This window comes from Callithrix jacchus, chromosome 5, assembly GCF_049354715.1.
Source record: "Callithrix jacchus isolate 240 chromosome 5, calJac240_pri, whole genome shotgun sequence".
In the NCBI taxonomy this organism is placed as follows: Eukaryota; Metazoa; Chordata; class Mammalia; order Primates; family Cebidae; genus Callithrix; species Callithrix jacchus.
Window position 1 is genome coordinate 33,943,351 of NC_133506.1, and position 22,472 is coordinate 33,965,822.

Genomic DNA, 22,472 nt, shown 5'->3' on the forward strand with positions numbered 1-22,472 from the left:
AATATATACATCAGAACATACTCTCCTATTCCCAGCTTCTTTTTATTAGAAATCATTTTGAAAGTCTCCAATTTGTTTTCAATGTAAAACTTTTTTTTTAATAGACACATCATAGTTGGACATATTTGTGGGGTACATAATGATGTGTTTTGATATATATAAAATGTATGGTGATTGGCTCAGAGTAATTAACATATCTATCATCCCAAACATGAAAAACTAGAAATCCTCTTTCCATTTGTCTGTTTTATAAATGAGGGTTTCCATATATCTTATTCACTTATGTGAGGTACACGTGTTTCATGTATTTTCTCTTTCATGTTTCTGTGCTTGAGTGTATTTTTCAATCTGTTAAGAAATGGACTTGGTGTGCCTTTATTTTCTAGATTGCTACGCTTTACGTATGGTCCTTCATTTCCTCCATTTAAAGTTCCCGATGAAGATGCCAGTCTGATCCCTCCAGAAATGGATAATGAATGTGTTGCACAGACATGGTTTCGCTTTTTACATATGTTAAGGTATTACTATTTTTTTATTTCATGTGCCATTTACCCAGTAAGTGTCTCCAGGCAGTAACCATACTCTAAGTCTCTTGTTTGAATTCAGAATGTGGATGCTAAGCACCATTCATCAAATCGAACCCAGTTGGACAATAAGCACATTTCTGTCCTGTGCCTTCTGCTTGCCCCATCCCAGCAAGGTTAGGCTGTCCTCAGCCGCTCTTGGTTTACACTCTCTAGGAATGTTTTCCCTGTGGTAAATGCTGCACTTTTCTCTTGCCTGTTGCTGCAGCCTGGCTGATGATCTCTCTCTCGGGATTTTTGTCACGTTCTGTGGAGACTGGAGATTGTGTTGCTCCTCTCTGTCCAGCACTGACTGGTCAGTCTGCCTCTCAGAGCCCTCCTCCAGTACCCTGTTTAAAGTTTCAGGCTGGGCATCGTGGCTCACCCCTATAATCTCAGCACTTTGGAGGCTGAGACAGGCAGATCACCTGAGGTCGGGAGTTCAAGACCAGCCTGACCAACATGGAGAAATCCTCCTCTACTGAAAATGCGAAATTAACCCGGTGTGGTGGCATATGCCTGTAATCCCAGCTACACAGGAGGCTGAGGCAGGAGAATCACTTGAACCTGGGAAGCAGAGGTTGCAGTGAGCCAAGATTTCGCCATTGTACTCTAGTCTGGGCAATAAGAGTGAAACTCCATCTCAAAAAAAAAAAAAAAAGTGTCAGAGATACACCCTAAAATATCCTACAGGGTTATACTACTACTTCCTGCTGTCCCTGTCTTTATAGTAATTCTCTTCAGTTCAGCTTCATCACTTTTTTCTTATCCCTCTTCTAGCCCCATCCATGTGCTCTGTGGGACATTTATTCTGTTGTAAATGATGTGATTCTTAAAGTTTTTTCTTGCATATCTTCTCTTTCTGGCCTAATTTTTCTATTTGTGTATCAGTAATTCTGAATTACTCTTTCTGACCTTTTTATAAGTTTAGACATGTTAATCATTTTTTATTATTTCTTCCCATTTTGTAGTTATAGTGCTCTTTGATCAGATAGGTAGTCACCTATGATTTCTTCCAATTTTGTTTCCTTTGTAATTGTAAGTTCTTTTATATACCTCAGGATCTGTTTTTATACGCGCGCGCACACACACACACACGTACACACATGTACACGTACACACACACACACACACACACACACGTTTAATTTGTGGAGATGGGGTCCTCCTATGTTACCCAGGCTGGTCTCAAACTCCTAGACTTAAGCAATCCACCTGCTTCAGCCTCCCAAAGAGCTAGGATTACAGGCATTGAGCCACTATGCCTAGCCTGGGATTTGTCTTTAGTGCATATATTACTTTATTAATTTCATCATTTACTTTTATATCAGATTCACACTCCTAATTCTTTTAACTTTATAATCTTTACTGATATTTAGTAGGCCTAATGTTTTTCTCTTTCCTCTTCTCTTGGAATATTTATCTCTTCTTGCCTGTTTTAACATTTCCGATCAATTTTAGAACTAATTTTTCAAGTTACAAAACATAAGCAAACAGAAAGAAAAACCTCAACAAAACTTTCCAGGGGTTGGATTGTATATTAATTAGGGTAAAGAATACATTCTGCTTTAGCAAATGAACCTGAAAATCTTTTATAAAGTCTGGAGCGGGACTGGCTCTGCTCACAGTCTTAAGAGACCCTGCTGGCACAGGCTCTTTCATCTTCAACAGATGACTCCATTAGGGCCTCAATGTTATAAGCAGGAGTCTTGTATCTGGCTAGCAGATGGGGAACAGAGAGCAAGGAAAATTTTATAGGAGGATTTTATGTGTCAGGCTTTGAAGTAGTATAAATCACTGCTACTCGTATTCCATTGGCCAGAACTCAGACACACCCCACACTTAATTTTAAGAGAACAGAGAAGAAAAGAAAAAGTGGTGAACAGTTAGCCAGCCGCTACCAAAGATGAAAATTTATTAAGCCCGTGTTTATATTCAGGAAAAGCTTATGTCTAATATTGAGTCCACCTTTCTAAGAGTATGTCTTTTTCTTTTTTTTTTTTAGAATTTTGTGTATCTTATTGAAATGTTTTACAGTTTTCTTCACAAACATTTTAATATTTTCTTTACCATTATTTCTAGGTATTGCTGATGTTGTGAAAAGCTAACTCTTCTGCAATTCTGTCTTCTAGATGGCTATCACTGCTGTAAAGAACATTTTTTACTTTATGTTATTTTGCATATAATATATGGCATTTAAAAGAGCTCTGAGTATTTCACTGATTCTTCTGAGATATGGACACATCTGCAAATAAGTGTCTCTTTTCTAATAATTCGTACTTGTTTTGGTGACTAATTTAAAGTACTTGGGATGCAGTAAGACTTGGACTTGAGTTCTGCTAGTTTTTTCTTTGTGAACTTGAACAAACAATTTATTCTCTCTGTGCCTCAGTTTCTTTAATCTACATAATGGGAATAATGATAGTACCATCTCGTTATAAGAATTGAAGAAGAAAAAGCATGTAAAATGATATGATGCCTAGTGCATGGTAGGTGCTTGAAAAGTTGCTATTATTGCAGTTAATTCTGTATATTATTTTACTGCATCCATCAGAATTTCTAGAACACTGTTGAATTAAAACGATACTGTTTGGCACCTTTTTTGGATCTGATTTTCATTGGAGTGCTGCTAATATATGGAATTTTGAGTAGGATGTTGGTTGTTGATATTAGATGTTCTTTTTTATGCTCCTGGTTTCCTAAGCTATTAAAAAATTTTGAAAATATAGGCTGGGCATGGTGGCTCACACCTGTAATAATAACACTTTGAGAGGCCAAGGTGGGCAGATCACCCAAGCTTAGGAGTTTGAGACCAGTCTGGGAAACATGGTGAAACCCATCTCTACTAAAAATACAAAAAACTGGGCAAACTGAGCCAGGCATGGTAATCTGAGCTCACGCCTGTAATCTCAATACTTTGGGAGGCTGAGGCGGGTGGATCCCTTGTGGTCAGGAATTCGAGATAAGCCTGGCTAATATGGTGAAACCCCACCTCTGCTAAAAATACAAAACTTAGCCAGGCGTGGTGGTACATGCCTGTAGTCCCAGCTACTTGGGAGGCTGAGGCAGGAGAATCACTTGAACTTGGGAGGGAGAGGTTGCAGTGAGCCAAGATCGTGCCATTATACTCCAACCTGGGCCACAGAGTGAGACCTCGTCTCAAAAACAAAAAAACAAAATACACGTTAACCGAGCATAGTGATGCACCTGTAATCCCAGCTACTCAGGAGGCTGAGGCACAAGAATTGTTTAAGCCCGGGAGGTGGAGTTACAGTGAGCCAAGATCACACCACTACACTCTAGCCTGGGCAATAGAGCAAGAGTGTATTAAAAAAAAAAAAATTAAAACATAAATAAAATTAGAAGTGGTACTGAATTGTTTCAAATAATATTTTTGGATCCATTTAAGCAATTAAGTGGTTTTTCTTCTTTCATCTGTTGATGTGAAATATTAATTAATTTCCCAATGTTAAATGATCTATCATTCCTGAAAGAAAAGTTTTGCTTGGTTATGGAATGCTTTTCTTTTAATGTTTTTATGAATCATCTGTAGTTCTATTTTTTGATGAATTGAATAGGAAACTTTTTTTATGCTCTGTTGTGTCAAAGTTTTATGTTCTCAAGAATTTGAAATAACAGAAAACTCTAGTCCTAGAGTCTTTTTTAGAGGTAGTTCTTAGATAATCTTTCTTGTTGAGCTGACTGTGGTACTTTACTCAGGATCATTTTGGATGGAAAAAATAGGAGACTACTTAAGCAAGTGTGAAAAAGATTATGTGACATTAAGAGCATTCTTACTAGGCTCCGTGAAGCAGTAAACAACCTTTTCTCATGTTGGGGAGGGATCCAGGCAGCCTTAGGACAAGCCACTCTGTAATTTGTCTTTCTTTGGTTTTTTGATTCTCTTGTGCATTCACAACAACTATTCTCTTTTCTCTAGCAGGCTTCCTCCTGAGTCCCTGTTTGGGAGGGGGACGTCTCTTGGTAACTGCCCAGTGATGTAAATAGCTGTGATACTGTTTGACTTCAGTGCTTGTCCTTTCAGTTCATGGAGGCTTTCCCTTTGCTTTGTTTCTCAAAAGGGAAAATTGGGTCAAGTTATTTTTGTTAACGGTGTCTCTGGCAGACATCTGGATAACTCCTTTAGGACAATTTTACCTCCTTTCTTAAATGAGCTGTGAGTGGGTAGAAGGCAGGTCATGAGGATTATTTATGATTGTGATTATTTGTGATTGTTGGTAGATTTCCTAGGATGAAGGTGGAATATGATGGGGAGATAGGCATCAACATTTTGTCTTGTATGTTAGTGCTTTATCTTTTTCCAGGGAAACCAAAAAATGTTTCTCATTTTTGTTTCCCATACCATTCTCAAATCCTTGTCTTTGGACTTGTATATGACCACCTGCCCTTTAGGCCCTACCTGGAGATTGTTTCAGTAAACTTAAGTGGAATCTGGATTTTCAACAAGTTCCCCACGTGTCAGGTACACAGGACATTGGGAACTGCAGGAATGCAGTTTCTTTTAGTTTCTTCCTTTGTTACCCATTCTCATTTCAAGTTTTATTTATGTTCTTGAATCTGTTCTCTGAATATTTGGGTGCCAATAAAATCATTCCTGGTTTACCTCTGGAGAAGCTGATATGAACCTTTCTCTCTCTAGTTTTCAATGTGTAATAGACATGAATTTAGCTGAGCTTTGCTGGATATAAGTGTAGTCCATTTCAACCTTACTCCTTGGTCTTCTAATTTCTGAATAGTTGAACGACAGCCCCCAGCAGGCACTGCTGCTAGAGACAAATCTCCCCTCCTCTACCTCACGTGACGGACTACAGTTCTATGGAAACAGTGTGCTATCACTGGAAGCCCATTTTTCATACATGCACACACATTCCCCTTTCCCCAATTGTAGTTACTTGAAATTGAGTCTTTTGGTGGGTGGGAAAAAGGGTTTCGAAAGGCAGAGCATGTATAGATCACTGATTTCTATTTCTCAGCCTAGTTCTTTTGCCTTGTAGTTAGTGAAAATTCTGTTCACTGGCTTTAGATTATCAATATTACTTTGAATTGGAGAGGCATTTTAATGGAATGCTAAGCAGACCATTTGAGTGAAAAATCATAATCTGTTTTTTAATGGAAATATTTAAACCTATTTGTACATAAAATGTAATTCAAACACAAATACATTGTTTTGAAATGTATGGCTTCAGTACATATACATCAATACGACATAAAACTGTAACACCAATCCTGATTTTCAAATTTTTTTTTTTTTAGAAATAAAATTGGAAATGTTAATATTAAAGTAAGATTTTCTCCTTGGAATTCTCGTTGACATATTTGTAGCTTTACCATTCCATTGCTTAATTTTTTTTTTTTTTTTTTGAGATGGAGTTTCGCTCTTGTTACCCAGGCTGGAGTGCAATGGCACGATCTCGGCTGACTGCAACCTCTGCCTCCTGGGTTTAGGCAATTCTCTTGCCTCAGCCTCCTCAGAAGCTGGGATTACAGGCACGCGCCACCATGCCCAGCTAAATTTTTGTATTTTTAGTAGAGACGGGGTTTCACCATGTTGACTAAGATGGTCTCGATCTCTTGACCTCGTGATCCACCTGCCTTGGCCTCCCAAAGTGCTGGGATTACAGGCTTGAGCCACCGCGCCCGGCTGCTTAATTTTTTTTTTTTTATCCTCAGATGGCCTGTTGCTCTGTCACTCCGGCTGGAGTGCATTGGCATAATTATAGCTCACTGCCACCGTGGCCTTGAACTCCTGGGCTCAAGTGATCTGTCTCAGCCTTCCAAGTCGGTGGGACCATAGGCGCGTGCCACCATGTCCATCTTCTATTCTTTAATTCTAAACATATTAGAAAACATATCTATATATACTCTTAAAAAATTAAAACGTTTTCTGGTCTTTGATTCTCATGCTCTGAATAGGCAATGTTCATGTAATCACACTGCACATCTTCTGTAAAGACGTGTTGATATTTGAATTATTAGCCCATGAAATACAAATCAGTCTCTTCTCTGAATCAAAGAAATAGATATGAACAGTCCTGTTCTTAAATTAGATTACATGTATTTTATTGGTATAGAAATTTCTAAATTTGTGATTAATTCTTCTCTCTCTTTTGATAGTAATCCTGTGGATTTGAGTAACCCAGCTATTATAAGCTCTACTCCCAAATTTCAGGAACAGTTCTTGACTGTGAGCGGAATGCCGCAAGAATTGAATCAGTATCCCTGCCTTAAACATCTGCCTCAAATATTTTTTCGTGCCATGCGTGGAATCAGCTGTCTGGTGGATGCTTTCTTAGGTGAATTTTGTGTATGTTGTTATATGTATGAAGAGCTTCATTTAGATAACTCTAGAGGCTAACCCTAGGAGTTATTAGAAAACACCCAGAGGAAAAGATGAACAGATTTGATGACAAATAACAAGCAAGGGAAAATTATTTGCAACAAATAAAATAGAGGGTTATTGTTGTTTTTATGTAAATATTTAGGTTGGTGCAAAAGTAATTGCACTTTTTGCCATTTAAAAGTAATGTGGCAAAAACTGCAATTACTTTTGCACCTACCTAATACATCAAACAAGGTGCTAAGAACAAGAATTAGGCCTAGTAGATAAATGGACAGAGGATAAGAGTAAATGATTGCAAAAGAAAAGAGTGTTCATGTACACCAGCTATCCAAGAAAATACAGATGAAAATGGATTTGGAGGCTGGGCATGGTGGCTCACGCCTGTAATCCCAGAACTTTGGGAGGCTCAGGCAGGTGGATCACCTGAGGTCAGGAGTTCAAGACCAGCCTGACCAACATGGAGAAACTCTGTCTCTACTAAAAATACAAAAATTAGCCAAGCGTGGTGGCACATGCCTGTAATCCCAGCTACTTGGGAGGTTGAGGCAGGAGAATCACTTGAATCCAGGAGGCAGAGGTTGTCGTGAGCCGAGATACGTCATTGTACTCCAGCCTGGGCAACAAGAACAAAACTCCATCTAAAAAAAGAAGAAAAAGCAATGCATTTCATTTGGGACCATTCTCATGTATATCATTTAAAAAGCAAATTATACCTTTTGTGAGCCATTCTTTTAAGCTGTTTTTTACATTTTAGATACATGAAAAGTTAATTTTTTAACCTGTTGAAAGGCAGTGACTTATAATATCTGTCATTTCCTAAAATATTTATCTGTACTTATTAACATATTACACAGTTAATTTATTAGCTCTGAGTATGTTTGGCTGCCACCTAACAATCAAAAATCCTAATATAAACAAGAGAGTTTATTTTCACATATGCTAAATCCAGGGCTAGGCAGTCCAGGGCTGGTATAATGGTTCCATCACCAGCAGCGATCAAAGGCCCTTCCATCTGGTGGCTCTCCTCATGGACCATGATGGTTGAATGAGTTCCAAACATCCTGTCCAGGAATTAGTAAGGAGAGTCTGCATATGATTGGTCCTTTAAGAAGATTTCTTAGAAGACCAGGTCAACTTTCTTATGTTCAAAATGTGGCCACTTCTAGCTGTAAAGGGCAACAAGTCATTTTTTTATTGGTAGTCATGTTTGCCAGCTTGGTAGCCAGCTAAAGTTTGAGTTCTGTTACTTAGGAAGAAACCATGAATGGATATTGAGAGGGAACTAGCACTCTGCTATTGTCTGTGTGTCCCAAGCCTTCACTAGGTTGCTGGGAAAATTTTTCTGATGATATATTTTGATCTATGAAGAATAACTTCATTTGTTTTTTTTTTTTTTGAAGGCATTTCTAGACCCCGATCAGATAGTGCTCCCCCAACACCCGTGAATAGATTAAGTATGCCTCAAAGTGCTGCTGTCAATACCACCCCACCACATAACCGGAGGCACCGGGCTGTTACTGTGAATAAGGCCACCATGAAGACAAGCACAGTAAGAGTTTATATCACCATTGTTATGCTATATATGGTTGGCTTTTTAATCTGCCATTTTTAAAAATGAAGTCTTGCTGTTTTCTCAAACTTTTCATGGGTATGGGTGTATTCTTGTGTTCTTCTAATAGGTTAGTACTGCTCATGCCTCAAAAGTTCAGCACCAGACATCCTCCACCTCTCCTCTGTCAAGTCCAAATCAGACTAGTTCAGAACCCCGGCCATTGCCTGCCCCTCGGAGACCAAAGGTTAACAGCATCTTGAATCTCTTTGGATCATGGTTATTTGATGCAGCATTTGTTCACTGTAAACTTCATAATGGGATGAACAGAGACAGCAGCATGACTGGTAAATATTATTCAAGAAATATGTTATCATTTTATTCCTTTTCCTTTTTCTTTTTCTTTTTAGACTTTCCTACCTGCAAGATTAATATGTATCTTAAAAAGCTTTCTGTTTCTGACCAGGCAGTGTCTTGTGCTTAACCCCTTCCAGCTGAAGTAACAGAACTTTGGAAGTTTTCCTACCTGTTCTTTTTATGTATGTTCTATGAGGTTTGGCCTTTTGTCTGGTTTTATTAGACATACTTAAGGTTAGCCACATTTTGTTGAATCAGATTTCTTTCGATAGGTGACCTGGAAGTTCCCTTCATGTCAGCCAGGATAATAACATTTATATAAAGAATTAAAAATTTGAACTGTAAATTTAGTTTACAAGAAGTGTTTTCTTAGATTTTGACAGCCATTCACTCATTAGTACATGTGAACAATCAGAAAAGTTTTGCTTTACACTATATCCTCTCAGATTTTACTCTAGAGAACTTTATTTCAAGGGCACACTTTCAAAAATAGTATTTGCTTTTTAACTTAATAAGCGTGATTGGTGGAGAAATAATAACTCAACCCTGATACCTTCATTTAGATTTTATTATAAAAAGGAAACTGTCTAAATAAGAGCTGGTGTTTTTTTTGGTCATCTCAACCATTATATTTGAAAGTAGTGGCATAGGGAGCATGATGGATGGATGGGGTAGTGCACAGTGTTTTGAATATTTATAATATGTCTTAGCTGAAAAATGACAGTGGCTGGCATTTATTGAGCTGCTGTTACTGTGGGCCAGGTACTGTGATATAGCCATTAATGAGTGTATTGGTTGTTTGGTAAGAAAGCACTTTTCTACTAGGGTTGGAAATAGATCATAACAAAAAGATGTTTAATTATATTAGTTTGTGTCTCTAGGGAGACTGTTAATTCCAAGGATAAAACTAATACAATGGCCAGAAGGGTCTCTACTTTCTCTCAGAAGTGAATTCTTAGCTATTATTATCATCTCAGAACTAGGGTCCGTGTCTGTGAACATTATACACATGTAATTATTTTGAATGTTCTTACAAATCTTTAAAATAATTTAGAGAAGTTGTGAATATAAACACTTTTAGGAATATAATTTGAGAATCCCATGGTTGAGTTTAGGGATACGTTTGCTTACTTTATTTTGTTCAAATTCAGACACTTTTTATTCTGCCATTTTCATATTATAATTTTATTCATAATTTGAAAGTACTGTTTACTTCTGGAATAGATAAATGTGCTTACTTACAATAAGTGAAAACTTTAAAAAAATCACTTTTGGGTTATGCTTGTCTTTATGTCCATGTACCTTATATTTTGAGTTTTCTGTACCATGTTTATATTTATTAATTTGTATTTTCTAGAATGAATCAGTCCTATTTTTTATTTTTATTAAGATGTAATTCTTACAATGTAACTTTTGGGTATAGAGTTGTTGACACTGAAATCTATGAATCTAGAATGGCTCAACCTGCTGCTTGGTTGGTGGGCTTGCTTAAAGGGAACTTATAGATCTTTTTGCTCTCCAGGGAGTTTGTAACAGCTTTGCTCACCCTCTTGTACCAGAAGGTAAAAACCAGACTTCAAATCATGTGTGAACAACGTCTTTAAAATTTTTCCTTGCTGGGGAGAGGATAGAAGTTCCTTTTCTCCTCATTGTGTTCAGAGATGATAAAGGCTGTTACATTACCCAGGAGATATCCAGATTGTTAAAGGGGTTAGAATGCTAGGTGCCAATCTTGAGGTCTCAGGTCTGGTGGGAGGCTTGGGTATACTAACTGTTTTTTAAGTACTGGCTGCCATCAAGGAATTCTGCCATGCAGTTCACCTCTAACTTAAAATGTTTGCTTCTTTGAACTGGTTAGCTTTAGATTTACATGACAGTACACTGTGCTTTGTAAAAGTAACATTGAGCTGGGAAGGGTTAATGAACTAAAATTTTAATGCACGTTATGGGCAGTTCAAAACCTCAATTCTTTGTAGTTGTGTAATTTTCTTCGTTCATTGTTTTGCATGATACAAAATTCATAATTTTGGACCTGAATGCACAATTGCCTATGTTTTTGAACTAGCTTGTGGTATTGTAAAGCTTTTAATTTAACTTTTAAAAAGCTAAAAAGCTTCTTAATTTATTGTAAAATTTCACCATCTTTAAAGTATTTTATAATTACTACTGTCCTTTGATTTGTTTCCATTTATTTCTATTATCTTGCAGCATCTTTTATCCAAATTCTTCTTTCTTATAAATCTTGTAAGTAGGAACCAGAAGCTTCTCCTTAATTGCAGTCATGTTTTTATTTTTTTCATAATTCCATTAAAAAATTTGATTGTCATTGTCTCTTGTAGTTTTTGCACTTGGGAAGAAAAATACTTTTCTGTGTTTTGAATGGGGAAGATTGTTGGCAAAAGCAAATTAATCTGCCTGAATCAGTCCCATTATTTCTGTATACTAGTCTGGTCATGTCATGAATTCAAGGACTTTGCACTAACTGTGTTTTGGCTTTTTTTTTTTTTTTTTAAAGCTTTAAGCTTATTTTTATACAGATTTAGTGTTTGATTTGTATGCATTCTGCATGTAGTGTTTTTCAAATGTATTATTGCTGGATAGCTTATTCAGGATTAAAAATGGCTCATGGGAAGTTGCATAAAGATTTACGCTTGACTCTGCATTCTGTTAAATCTATTATAAAATAAGCATTTCATGTAGAGTAATAAAAGATTTCAGAGTGATTTTCAATACCCTGTGAAATCTTTTGTTAAAAATAAAAGCAACTTTCGAAGGGCTTCTGTTTCAGTGATAACGAATGACCATGATAATCTTTCTTATCAATCCAATTTTCTTATTTATCAACCTCAAGTTAGCTGCTGTCTGTGGTTGTTAAAATTCATTCTCATTTTGCTTGGTTGGGCAATTCTTTGGTGTGTGTTTTGGAGTTGGGTGGATGGTGGGAATGCTCTCTTTTTCTCCCTGCCCACTTCTCATCCTTACTTTGGCCTCTCCCTCAAGTATACAGATTGGCATGGGGTTGCCCATTTAATTATGGTGTCCATCCGGGGTAATGTGTAAATTGCAGTAGTTATTTTTCTTAACGTTTAAGCATTATTCTATAGGGGGAAGAAAAAACAGGAAAGAAATAATAGAAAAGCCAAATTTTGTATTAATATATCTGTATGTCGATACAGATATATACAAATGTACTCTGCTGATCAAAAATTCAGTTGAAAAATGCTTCTTGTACAAACTGTTTAACAATGCCACTTTAAATTAATTGTAACTTATTTTCAAAGAAGATTTCAGAGAGCCCTTTTCAAAAACATTAAGACATAGTTGCTAAACAAAAGCACTTATTGGATTCAAGTAGATATTTAATGACACCAACATTTGATCTTTGTGTCCAGGGTCCCATGAGCCTACTTGGCATATTGCAAATATAATAAAACCCTCCTTTTCTCTCCCCAGCCATTACAACACAAGCTAGCATGGAGTTTCGACGGAAAGGGTCACAAATGTCCACAGACACCATGGTTTCCAATCCTATGTTTGATGCAAGTGAATTTCCTGATAACTATGAAGCAGGAAGAGCTGAGGCTTGTGGGACACTGTGTAGGATTTTTTGTAGCAAGAAGACTGGAGAAGAGATTCTGCCAGCTTATTTATCCAGGTCTTGGAATTTTTGTTTGTTTTTTCATTTACATAGTTTTGATAGTGAAGCCATTGTAGTGCGGCTTGGCAGACTGAACCGATGAGTGAATGTTGGTCTGAAATACCTACAGATGTCTGTAAGTGATCGGCATTTGCCTGAAATCTTTCATTTTACCTGGCTCATCAGATTTGGTAAAGACCCCTTAAGACCCTTTTTGTTTTAGAAGTGATATTTATTTGTGATTTATTTATAAGTGATCTTATTTGAATCTTTTTAATAAGGAGAGATTTCAAAGGACCACAACAACTTGTTAACAAATTTTTGGCACAGTATTTGCCTGTAGGCAGTCCAGAAGTTAGTCAGCTGTAAATCCTGCCTCCAAGGAGCTTATTTTCTGGGCAGAGCCATGAACAAAGCCACACACATGACAGTGATCCAACAGGAATAGAATGTTGATGGGAGAGGCACAGATAATGTGCTGTGGGCATTCAGGGGAGGAAGAAGCAGCACACATTTATTTACTCCAGGGGTAAGAGTTATGGAGGATTGAATGATTATGCTGAACTTAGGGTAGTATTTAGACTCTGTTAGGAAGGTGGTTAGGGTCATTTTCTCCAAATCTCTGGCTTCAACCATCTTTATGAATGCCTTTGCCATCCATTCAGTTGCTCAGTCCAAACTAGATTCATTTTAGAATCCTCCTCTTCTGTATCTTTAGTTGATCAACCAACTCCTGCCTTTCTGCTCCTTAACCCTCTTTCTGATCTCTCTTTTTACTCTGTCCCTACCATTACACTTTAGACTTTGTCACTTTTCTCCTTAATTAACTCATAGTGGCCTCCTGTTCATCTTGACACTGTTTTGCCTTCCTTAACTGATCATTCACACAGGTGCAGAAATGAAGTTATTATCAACAGTATTTAGATATCTGCATACTTGCTAGGTTCTCAGGAGATAGAATTAAACTGACTCTATCAGAGGGAACCAAGTACCGAAGTTTATAGATATGAGAAAGAATGGTATATACAGGCAACTAGGCAGGGTTATCTTATTTTTTTTTTAAGACAGAGTCTTGCTCTGTTGCCCAGGCCGGAATGCAGTGGCTTGATCTCTGCTTACTGCAGCCTCCACTTCTTCCTTGAATCACTCAAGCGATTCTCTTGCCTCAGCCTCCCAAGTTGCTGGGACTTCAGGCACCCACCACACCATGCCTGGCTGATTTTTGTATTTTTAGAGATGGGATTTCACCATGTTGGCCATGGCTGGTCTTGAACTCCTGACTCAGGTGATCTGCCCACCTTGGCCTCCCAAAGTGCTGGGATTACAGGCGTGAGCCACTGTGCCCAGCCTGGGTTGTCTTAACTATAGGTGCTTGGCTTTAAGCAACAGAAACCCTCTCAATCTGACTTAAGCAAAGGTAGAGTAAGTTGTGAGAGCTAGTGATATTTATTAAATTCTAAGGTCAGGAAGTGCAGCATGGCCTCATGAAGAGCAGGTACTCAAGGACCAGAACAATTTTATTCCTCTTTCTTTCTGTCTTCCTGATCTCCCAGAACTGCTTCATTCTTCTCTTCTCTGCAGATCATTTTCTCATATTGTAGTGTGCTTCTAAGTTCTCAGTTTTCATGGCCTTGGTCTAGGTGACCATCAGGGCCAATTAGTATCTCTGTATTTTAATTATAGATTTCTGGGAAGGTAGATCTAATTAATCTGCCTGTCTGGTCTAGTCAGCTACACTTGTGAAGATGGGTCACATAAGGGTGCCGGAGCTCACCCCTTGTTGTGGGGGCACATTTCTCAGGAACTGTGGGCTGGGAGATACCCTAAATGGTACAGTAGTAGTAGCAGGGAAGACTATGACCATCAGCTTTCTGACTGAGCCATAAGACTGAATGGGTGGTAGTAGGACAGACTGAAACAACAGGTTTGTGAGAGGGCAAGTGATCAGTTTAGTTTGAATTGAATTTCTTTTATTATTTATTTATTTATTTTTAAAGACAGGGTTTTACCATGTTGGTCAGGCTGGTCTAGAATTCCTGGCCTCAGGTGATCCACCCACTTTGGCCTCCCAAAGTGCTGGGATTACGGGCGTGAGCCACTGCGCCTGGCAAATCGATTGAATTTAAAGTGCCTGTGGGATATTTATTAATAAATATGTATTAAGTCCTACTTGGTGCCAGATATTGTGCACAGAAGTACCATAGTAATCAGTAAGCATCCAGATATCCAGTAAGCTTTTGGCTAATAGATCTGGAGCTCAGTTGAGAGGTGTGGGTTAAAATGATTTGATTATATTCAGTGACTTAAGAAGTGTTTAAAATCAGGCTAGTAAAAGAGAGAGCATCCAGAACTGAAGTTGTCAGCCTGAGGAACACCACTATTGGGCGCAGGTAGAGTAAAAGGACCTGTTAAAGGAAATGGTCATAGAAATCAGAGAAGAACAAGGGGAGAAGAAGGGAGTAATCAAAGGGTTGAATGCTTTCAAAAGACTGAGTTAAGACTTAGTTATGTCTTCTAGATTTGGCAATCAAGAGTTCGTTATGTATTTGCTAGTATGGTTTTAGTTGAGTTCTAGGGAGAGAAGATGGATTGAAATGGGTTGAGCAGTAACCAGTAGGTGAGGAAGTTGTTTCAGAAGAATTTTGCAGAGAAGAGAAAAATACTTCACAGTAGAAGAGTGTAACAGTATAGTTGCTCTTGAATAACAGGAGATTGAATGCTTAGTTAACTAGAGGTTGGGGGTGGAGTTAAAACTAAGGTGTATTCAGGTATATTCCTAAAAGGAATCTCACTCAGGTAACCTTCATGATGAATACAGAGGATCGAATACAGGTTTCTTTCTTTCATTGTACCCCCCGAAATAATAGGGAAGGGACGAAAATGTAAACATACTTTTTTCCATAGGAATTACTAAATTTTGCAACATTTTTCTGTTATGGAATTTAATTCAGCAGTTCCCTCAGTATATTGAAAACTACTGCAGCCTATTGTTTTGTTTTGTTCTGTTGCCTTATTTGCAGCCCCCTATAACTTTGAGTTGCAAGGCTTAAGCTTTGAGAAGGTGTAATGAGCATGAATTTTTTTTCTTCATTAAGAAGGATGATTTGGGTGTTAGTGTATATGAATCAGAATTGTTTTATTTCCCATAATACCTTTTAAAGGGTAAAATTCAGGTAATTCCAGTAAATTCCAGTAATTCCAATAATAATACCCTTTAAAGGGTAAAAATAGTGAAGGGTGGAAATAGACTTTCAGATAACTATGTAGCAAATAATAATTATGAAAACTTTTGATCAGCAGTTTGTTTAAAATTTTTTTCTTGCTTTCCTAGATTTTACATGCTTTTAATTCAAGGTTTGCAGATAAATGATTATGTGTGCCATCCTGTCTTGGCCAGCGTTATTCTAAACTCTCCTCCTTTGTTCTGCTGTGACTTGAAAGGGATTGATGTTGTGGTTCCTTACTTTATTTCAGCTCTTGAAACCATTTTGCCTGACAGGTAAGCTATCATTCTCTGCTTTTAAATCAACTGTCTGATTTGGCCTGGTCTGTTGGTGCTCCCTCCCCAGTTTCCCAGTGTATCCTGTCCAGTTGTCTTCATAGTCCAAGGGGACTCACGCCACATTAAATGGGTGTAGTGTGTCCAGACCTACCTCATCCCTGAACTCCTTTAGTTCTGATTTGTCTGTGGTTATTGAATCCTTTCTGGCCTGGTCTAGAAGGGTAAGAGCAACTCCAGCACAGAGGTCTTACCTTTGTAGAGTAGGCCTTACATTTTAGATCAATCAATCAGTCAATCAATCAGTAAGTGTCTAGTTTAGTTAGGTAACAATTTAATTTAGAAATACACAATACACATATACACAATGCTTGGATTTGGAAAATTTGGCATTATATATATTTTGCAGTAGCTGAAAATGTACTTTAGTTAAAAATACTAATAGCTTTTTATTTTTTTGGCAGAGAACTCTCAAAATTCAAAAGTTACGTAAATCCAACAGAGTTGAGAAGATCCTCCATTAATATCCTGCTTTCTTTGTTGCCCCTCCCTCATCATTTTGGCACAGTCAAATCTGAGGTATTGTTTTGTTAAAGTTTTTATATTGTATATTCTGTTTAGTGTACTAATTTAAGTCAAATTGTATGTTAAAAATGGAACAGGAGCTTTTTTATTTTTAAACTCAAGTTATTTCACTGAAGTTATTTCAAGTGAATTAACAAAATTAGTTTGTGATTTTTTTTTTCTGTCAGTTTTTCTACCAGTTTTCAAGCAGTTAGAGGCTAAGGACATTTATTAACGTTAGTATTAGTGACAGAATTAGCACAGCAGCTAATACTAGACTGAAAGCTTTGCTCATTAGACTGATCTCTTCCTCTACTCTAGCTGTTCCCACGTCAGCATCATGAGCTGCAACAGCTGATGTTAAATATTATTTATTTGTTTTTTCCATAGGTGGTCCTGGAAGGAAAATTTAGTAATGATGACAGCTCTTCTTATGATAAACCAATAACTTTTCTGTCCCTGAAGTTGAGACTTGTGAATATATTAATAGGTGCCTTGCAAACAGAAACGGACCCCAACAACACGCAAATGATATTAGGTTTGTATTCACACATTATTTTGCAGGTGAAAACCCAAGTACTGTTGACTACAGGCCTGCTGAGGAGGTGGCAGTGGGTGACGGCAGCCTAAACCTAGTGTAGCTCTACTTTTCTGAGTCAGAGGCACGGTTAGTTTTTTAATGTACAAAAATTTAAAGGGGTGAGATCAGGGAAGTAAAGTGTTACAGTTTGTCTTGGTTGGTCATTTTATTTGTGCTTTTGCTTTCTTCCTCCCTCGCTCTTTCTCTTCCTCTCTTCTCTCCTTTCTCTACTCTTTGTCTCTCCTTCCCATCTCTCTCTTCTTTTCTCCTTTCTTTCTGATGTCTTTCCTCTTGCCTCTTTCTTGTCCTCCTGCCAGTTACTTACAGGTCTCATAGGTCTGCATTTTCCTTATAGTCCTCTGTACCTCCTTGACACTGGCCTTTTTTTTCTCATTCACTGAACACATCCAGCTCATGATTTCTTCAGAGCATTACTTTATATTCCTCCTGCTGGGATGTTCTTTCCCTAGATTTTTGTTTGGGTCTTCTTCATCATCTTCTTAGAGAGAGCTTTCCTAACAGACCTTGCTAAAAATTATCTTATTTCATATCATTTTTTTCACAGCACGGAACCTGAAATTGTCTTATTTAAATGTTTGAACTCCCCCTTTTTGACATGTTTTTCAAAATATAAAGTATTTGTTGATTGACAAATCTAGTGTTAGCACTAATGGACAGTGTTATCTCCCTGAAAATCTTCAAAGAGACCCTGATGAACAAAGAAGCTCTTCTTTTCTTCCTCTGATCTGATGTTCAAATTGGGTAAACAGTAATATTTATATTTGAAACAGCAAATTATATTAGAAAGCAAAGGGTTTTCAGTTGTTGCTTCTGGGTCTCGGTACCACTGAAATGCAACCCTGGGTATTGAGATCACCACCCTTGACAGTGGAAGCTCTCAGGAAAGTAGTGCTTTCCTCAGCCACCTAACAGGAGTCCCCACAGAACCATGTGACTGCAAATACCATTCCAGCCATCAAACCTGGGTAATAGTTAGAACTCCCTGCTTATGGAGTGGTTGATCTCTGAGAATGCCTTGACCTTGCAGTGGTTAGAGGCTTACTTTCTTCTCTTCATTAGCAAGACAAGGATTAGACTTCTTCCTAGCATCTTAGATTTTTATCTGTTCAAAAGTGGGATCAGACGTTTCCTTTAAGCCTTAATGTTCCCAGAGGAGGTGGGGTATATGTCCTTCCAACAGGAACACAATCCTTGGAATGGTTTCTGAAAGGCCTCTAAAACTGAGAGAGACAGGCCTCTAAAACTGATAGAGACAGATCCTGAAGAGATGGATCACAACAGTGAAAAACTTTATTTATCAGATATGAGAGACACCCAAAAACCAGAGACACCCAATGAGTAGGTGACTGGAGTTGTCTGTAGCTGGGCAAAAAAATTTTTAGGGTCTCATAAGTCTCAAATGCCATTAATTTAGTTGTGGACATGATTTTCTAGACTCAGAAATGGAGTTTTTTGCTTTTTATATTCCCAGTTATGATATATAGCTATATTCTTGTTTAGGCTGGGCTTTTAGAGACCTTCTGAAGTTAATGTGGTCAGTCTGACCAAGGTTTGGAACAAGAGTCTACCAGTGGCTTCAATAACTATCTCAGATACATTCTGAACACAGAGGGTGGTGTATGTGGAGTGGGATGTTTTGATATGTGAGAACTTCCAAGTTACAATGTTTTAGGTTATTTAAATAACATAATGTTGCTTAAAATCATATAATTTTTTACGATTGAAGCATATTTGGTTTTGTTATACCCTTACTCTGAGGCCCTCCCTATATACTTTCCAAGGAAGAGTCATTTGTTACTCTTGTCATAAAGTGGCAAAGCTCTTTCCGTCTTCTTTTTATTGATAGTGGGCAAGAGTACCTCCCCCTGGAATGAGAAGCAGTGCTTTAGGCTCATCCTCTCATTTCTGTCCTAGCCTTTCCAGGACAGTGGGTTCCTTTATAATAAATCAATGAGGCTTACTTTAGGGTATGCAGATGTCGATAAGCCCCAGACTGTGTGGCTTTAATTATTCTTAAAAAGCAGTGTGGTCAGAAAAGTATTGCTGTGACTTTTATTTTATAATTTTTGTTTTATATTATTTACTTATTTTCTTTTTACCAGTAGAAAAAAACGGTAATTTCTGTTTTACTTTTAAGACCAGAACCTAGTTTTTAAAAGTATTCCATAATATTTTCCTTAGTTTGTATTACCCTTGAAATTGAGATGTTTACATCTGGTCTTTTTTACCAGTTAAAAAAAAAATCTGATAATGAGCATGTTTTAAAATAAAGCAAAGTTTGATCCTCACATTCATTTTTAAAAATTTATTTATTTAGGTTTTATTTATTTATTTATTTTTCCCCCTGAGACAGGTTCTTTGCTCTGTTGCCCAGGCTGGAGCACAGTGGTGCAATCATGGCTCACTGCAGCCCAACCTCCTGGACTCAAGTGATCCTCCTACCACAGCCTCTGAAGTAGCTAGGACCACAGGCATGTGCCACCATGCCTGGCTAATTGTTTTTTTAGAAAAAAGAAAAAAAAAAAATGAAGTCTTGCTTTATTGCCCAGGCTAGTCTTGGACTACTGGGCTCCCCCAGTCCTCCCACCTTAGCCTCCAAAAATGCTGGGATTACAGGTGTGGTCTGCTGTGCCTGGCCCACATTTATTTTAGGAAAAATTTTTCTTTTGAGACAGAGCCTCGCTCTGTCACCTAGGCTAGAGGGCAGTGGCATGATCTCAGCTCACTGCAGCCTCTGCCTCCCAGGTTCAAGTGATTCTCCCACCTCAGCCTCCCAAGTACCTGGGATTACTGGCACCCGCCACCGTGCCCTGCAGATTTTTGTATTTTTTAGTAGACACTGGGTTTTACCATATTGGCCAAGCTGGTCTCGAACTCCTGATCGCAAGTGATCTGCCTACCTTAGCCTTCCAAAGTGCTGGGATTATGGGCATGAGCCAATGTACCTGGCCAGACTTAGGGAATTTTTAGAGTCTCTTCTGACCAATCAATGGATTTGTTATTAGAGTTGACCCTTGAACAACATGGGGATTAGCGATGCCAACTCCCTCAGCAGTTGAAATCCACATATAATTTTTCGATTCCCTGAAAATTTAATTGCTAATAGCCTACTGTTGCCCAGAAACCTTACCAGTAACAGTTGACTAACAGGTATTTTGTATCTTATGCATATTAATATATACTACATTCTTGCAATAAAGTATGTTGGAGAAAGGAATATTTTATTAAGAAGTACATGGTGTAATCCCAGCACTTTGGGAGGCCAAGGCGGGTGGATCATGAGACCGGCCTGGCCCACGTGATGAAACCCCATGTCTACGAAAAATATAAAAATTAGCCAGGTGTGGTGGCACCTTCCTGTAATCTCAGCTACTTGGTAGGCTGAGGAAGGTGAATGCTTGAACTTGAGAGGTGTAGGTTGCAATGAGCCCAGACTGTGACATTGCACTCCAGCCTGGGCAACAGGAGCAAAACTCTGTCATTCTGTCTCCAAAAAAAAAAGACTGGGTGTGGTAGCTCACACCTGTAGTCCCAGCACTTGGGGAGGCCGAGGTGGTTGGATCACGAGGTCAGGAGTTGAAGACCAGCCTGGCTAAGATGGTGAAACCCCGTCTCTACTAAAAATACACATACATGGACACACATACACACATTTGTAGTACTGTACTGTATTTATTGATGCTGTAAATTGTCTGTTTACAAGATGAATCATCTGAAATGTTGGGTAGTTACAGGTGCAGACCGTAATCTACAGTACATATCAAGCAACTCAGCTTTTTCTTGTAATGTAATGACTTTTCTTTGCTTCTTGGGAGCACTTCCAGTATCACTAGTGGCACGTATGGGTCCCACGGTGTTAGTCAGGGTTCATGGTGTTGCACTAAACATGATAAAAATATGGGAGAACCATGATATGCAATTTACTGCAATATTCAATCTGCTAGAGAGGTGAACTACTCACATGGAGATGGTTAGCATCAAATTGTATTTTAGGGAGGATACTCGTTAACACTTGAGCTCACCCCAATAACAACAGGAGGAGGCAACAAAATTATTACAGAAGTACAGTATGTACCACAGTTATTTTTATGCAATTATTTAATAATGCATCTTTGTTTACATTTCTCAGAACTGCAAATGGCATCATGTATGGTCTTTTAAGTGTTTGTTTATGTAAGTTTTGATACATTAAATCTTTTTTTTTTTAATTTATTTTTAGAGACAGTGTCTTGCTTTATTGCCTACTCTAGTCTAGGGCTTCAAGCAATCCTCCTGCCTTGGCCTCTCAAAGTGCTAGAATTACAGGCATGAGCTACCCTGCCCAGCCAATTTTAACTTTTTATAATTTAAAAAAAAAATTTTTTTTTTTTTTTTGAGATGCAGTTTTCCTTTGTTGACCAGGCTGGGGTGCTGGGGTATGATCTTGGCTAACTACAACCTCCACCTTCCAGGTTCAAGCAATTCTTGTGCCTCAGCCTCCTGAGTAGCTGGGATTATAGGTGCATGCCACCACACCTGGCTAATTTTTGTATTTTTAGTAGAGATGGGGTTTCACCATGTTGGCCAGGCTAATCTCGAACTCTTTTTTTTTTTTTTTGAGATGGAATTTCGCACTTGTTACCCAGGTTGGAGTGCAATGGCGTGATCTCGGCTCACCACAATTTCTGCCTCCTGGGTTTAGGCAGTTCTCCTGCCTCAGCCTCCTGAGTAGCTGGGATTACAGGCACGTGCCACCATGCCCAGCTAATTTTTTGTATTTTTAGTAGAGACGGGGTTTCACCATGTTGACCAGGATGGTCTCTATCTGTTGACCTTGTGATCCACCCGCCTCGGCCTCCCAAAGTGCTGGGATTACAAGTCTCGAACTCTTGACCTCAAGTGATCCGCCCACCTCAGCCTCCCAAAGTGCTGGGATTACAGGTGTGAGCCATTGCACTGAGCCATTTTTTGGATATTTTTGTGTTATATAGTTTGGGAGTTTTTTGAAATTGTCACAGATCTTCAAAAAATTTTCTAACATACTTATTGAAAAAAATCTGCATATGTACAGTCCAAGTTCATGTTGTTTAAGGGCCAACTGTAATTTCCTGGGTATTTCAGGAATGTTCAACCAAAATGATATTCTTATCTCACTATTAATCATATAAAATGTCTTAGCAATTTTAGTGTTCTTGTATATTTTATATAAAATACTGTTTTGTTGTTGTTGCAGGGGCAATGTTAAATATTGTTCAAGATTCAGCACTTTTAGAAGCCATTGGTTGCCAGATGGAGATAGTAAGTAAGATATAATCTGTCAGAGAATATCACTTTTGGATTTAATGTAAATTATGTACCAAAA

The 22,472-nt window shown here is 38.1% G+C and overlaps 1 protein-coding gene across 47 annotated transcripts in view; it reads left to right on the forward strand.

Moving 5' to 3' along the window:
* RALGAPB (Ral GTPase activating protein non-catalytic subunit beta) overlaps positions 1-22,472 on the forward strand; it is a 129,820-nt gene that overhangs the window by 55,180 nt on the left and 52,168 nt on the right. For 24 of the 47 annotated variants that reach the window (XM_078371644.1, XM_035298592.3, XM_054255340.2 and 21 more), the window contains 10 exons: positions 387-518; positions 6,699-6,877; positions 8,325-8,473; positions 8,604-8,820; positions 11,039-11,074; positions 12,284-12,485; positions 15,799-15,966; positions 16,431-16,545; positions 16,921-17,068; positions 22,344-22,408. In XM_078371644.1, coding sequence (XP_078227770.1) covers positions 387-518; positions 6,699-6,877; positions 8,325-8,473; positions 8,604-8,820; positions 11,039-11,074; positions 12,284-12,485; positions 15,799-15,966; positions 16,431-16,545; positions 16,921-17,068; positions 22,344-22,408 — 1,411 coding nt within the window. The remainder of the gene's footprint in view (positions 1-386; positions 519-6,698; positions 6,878-8,324; positions 8,474-8,603; positions 8,821-11,038; positions 11,075-12,283; positions 12,486-15,798; positions 15,967-16,430; positions 16,546-16,920; positions 17,069-22,343; positions 22,409-22,472) is intronic. The other 23 variants (XM_035298596.3, XM_035298597.3, XM_035298599.3 and 20 more) reach the window with 1 other exon arrangement.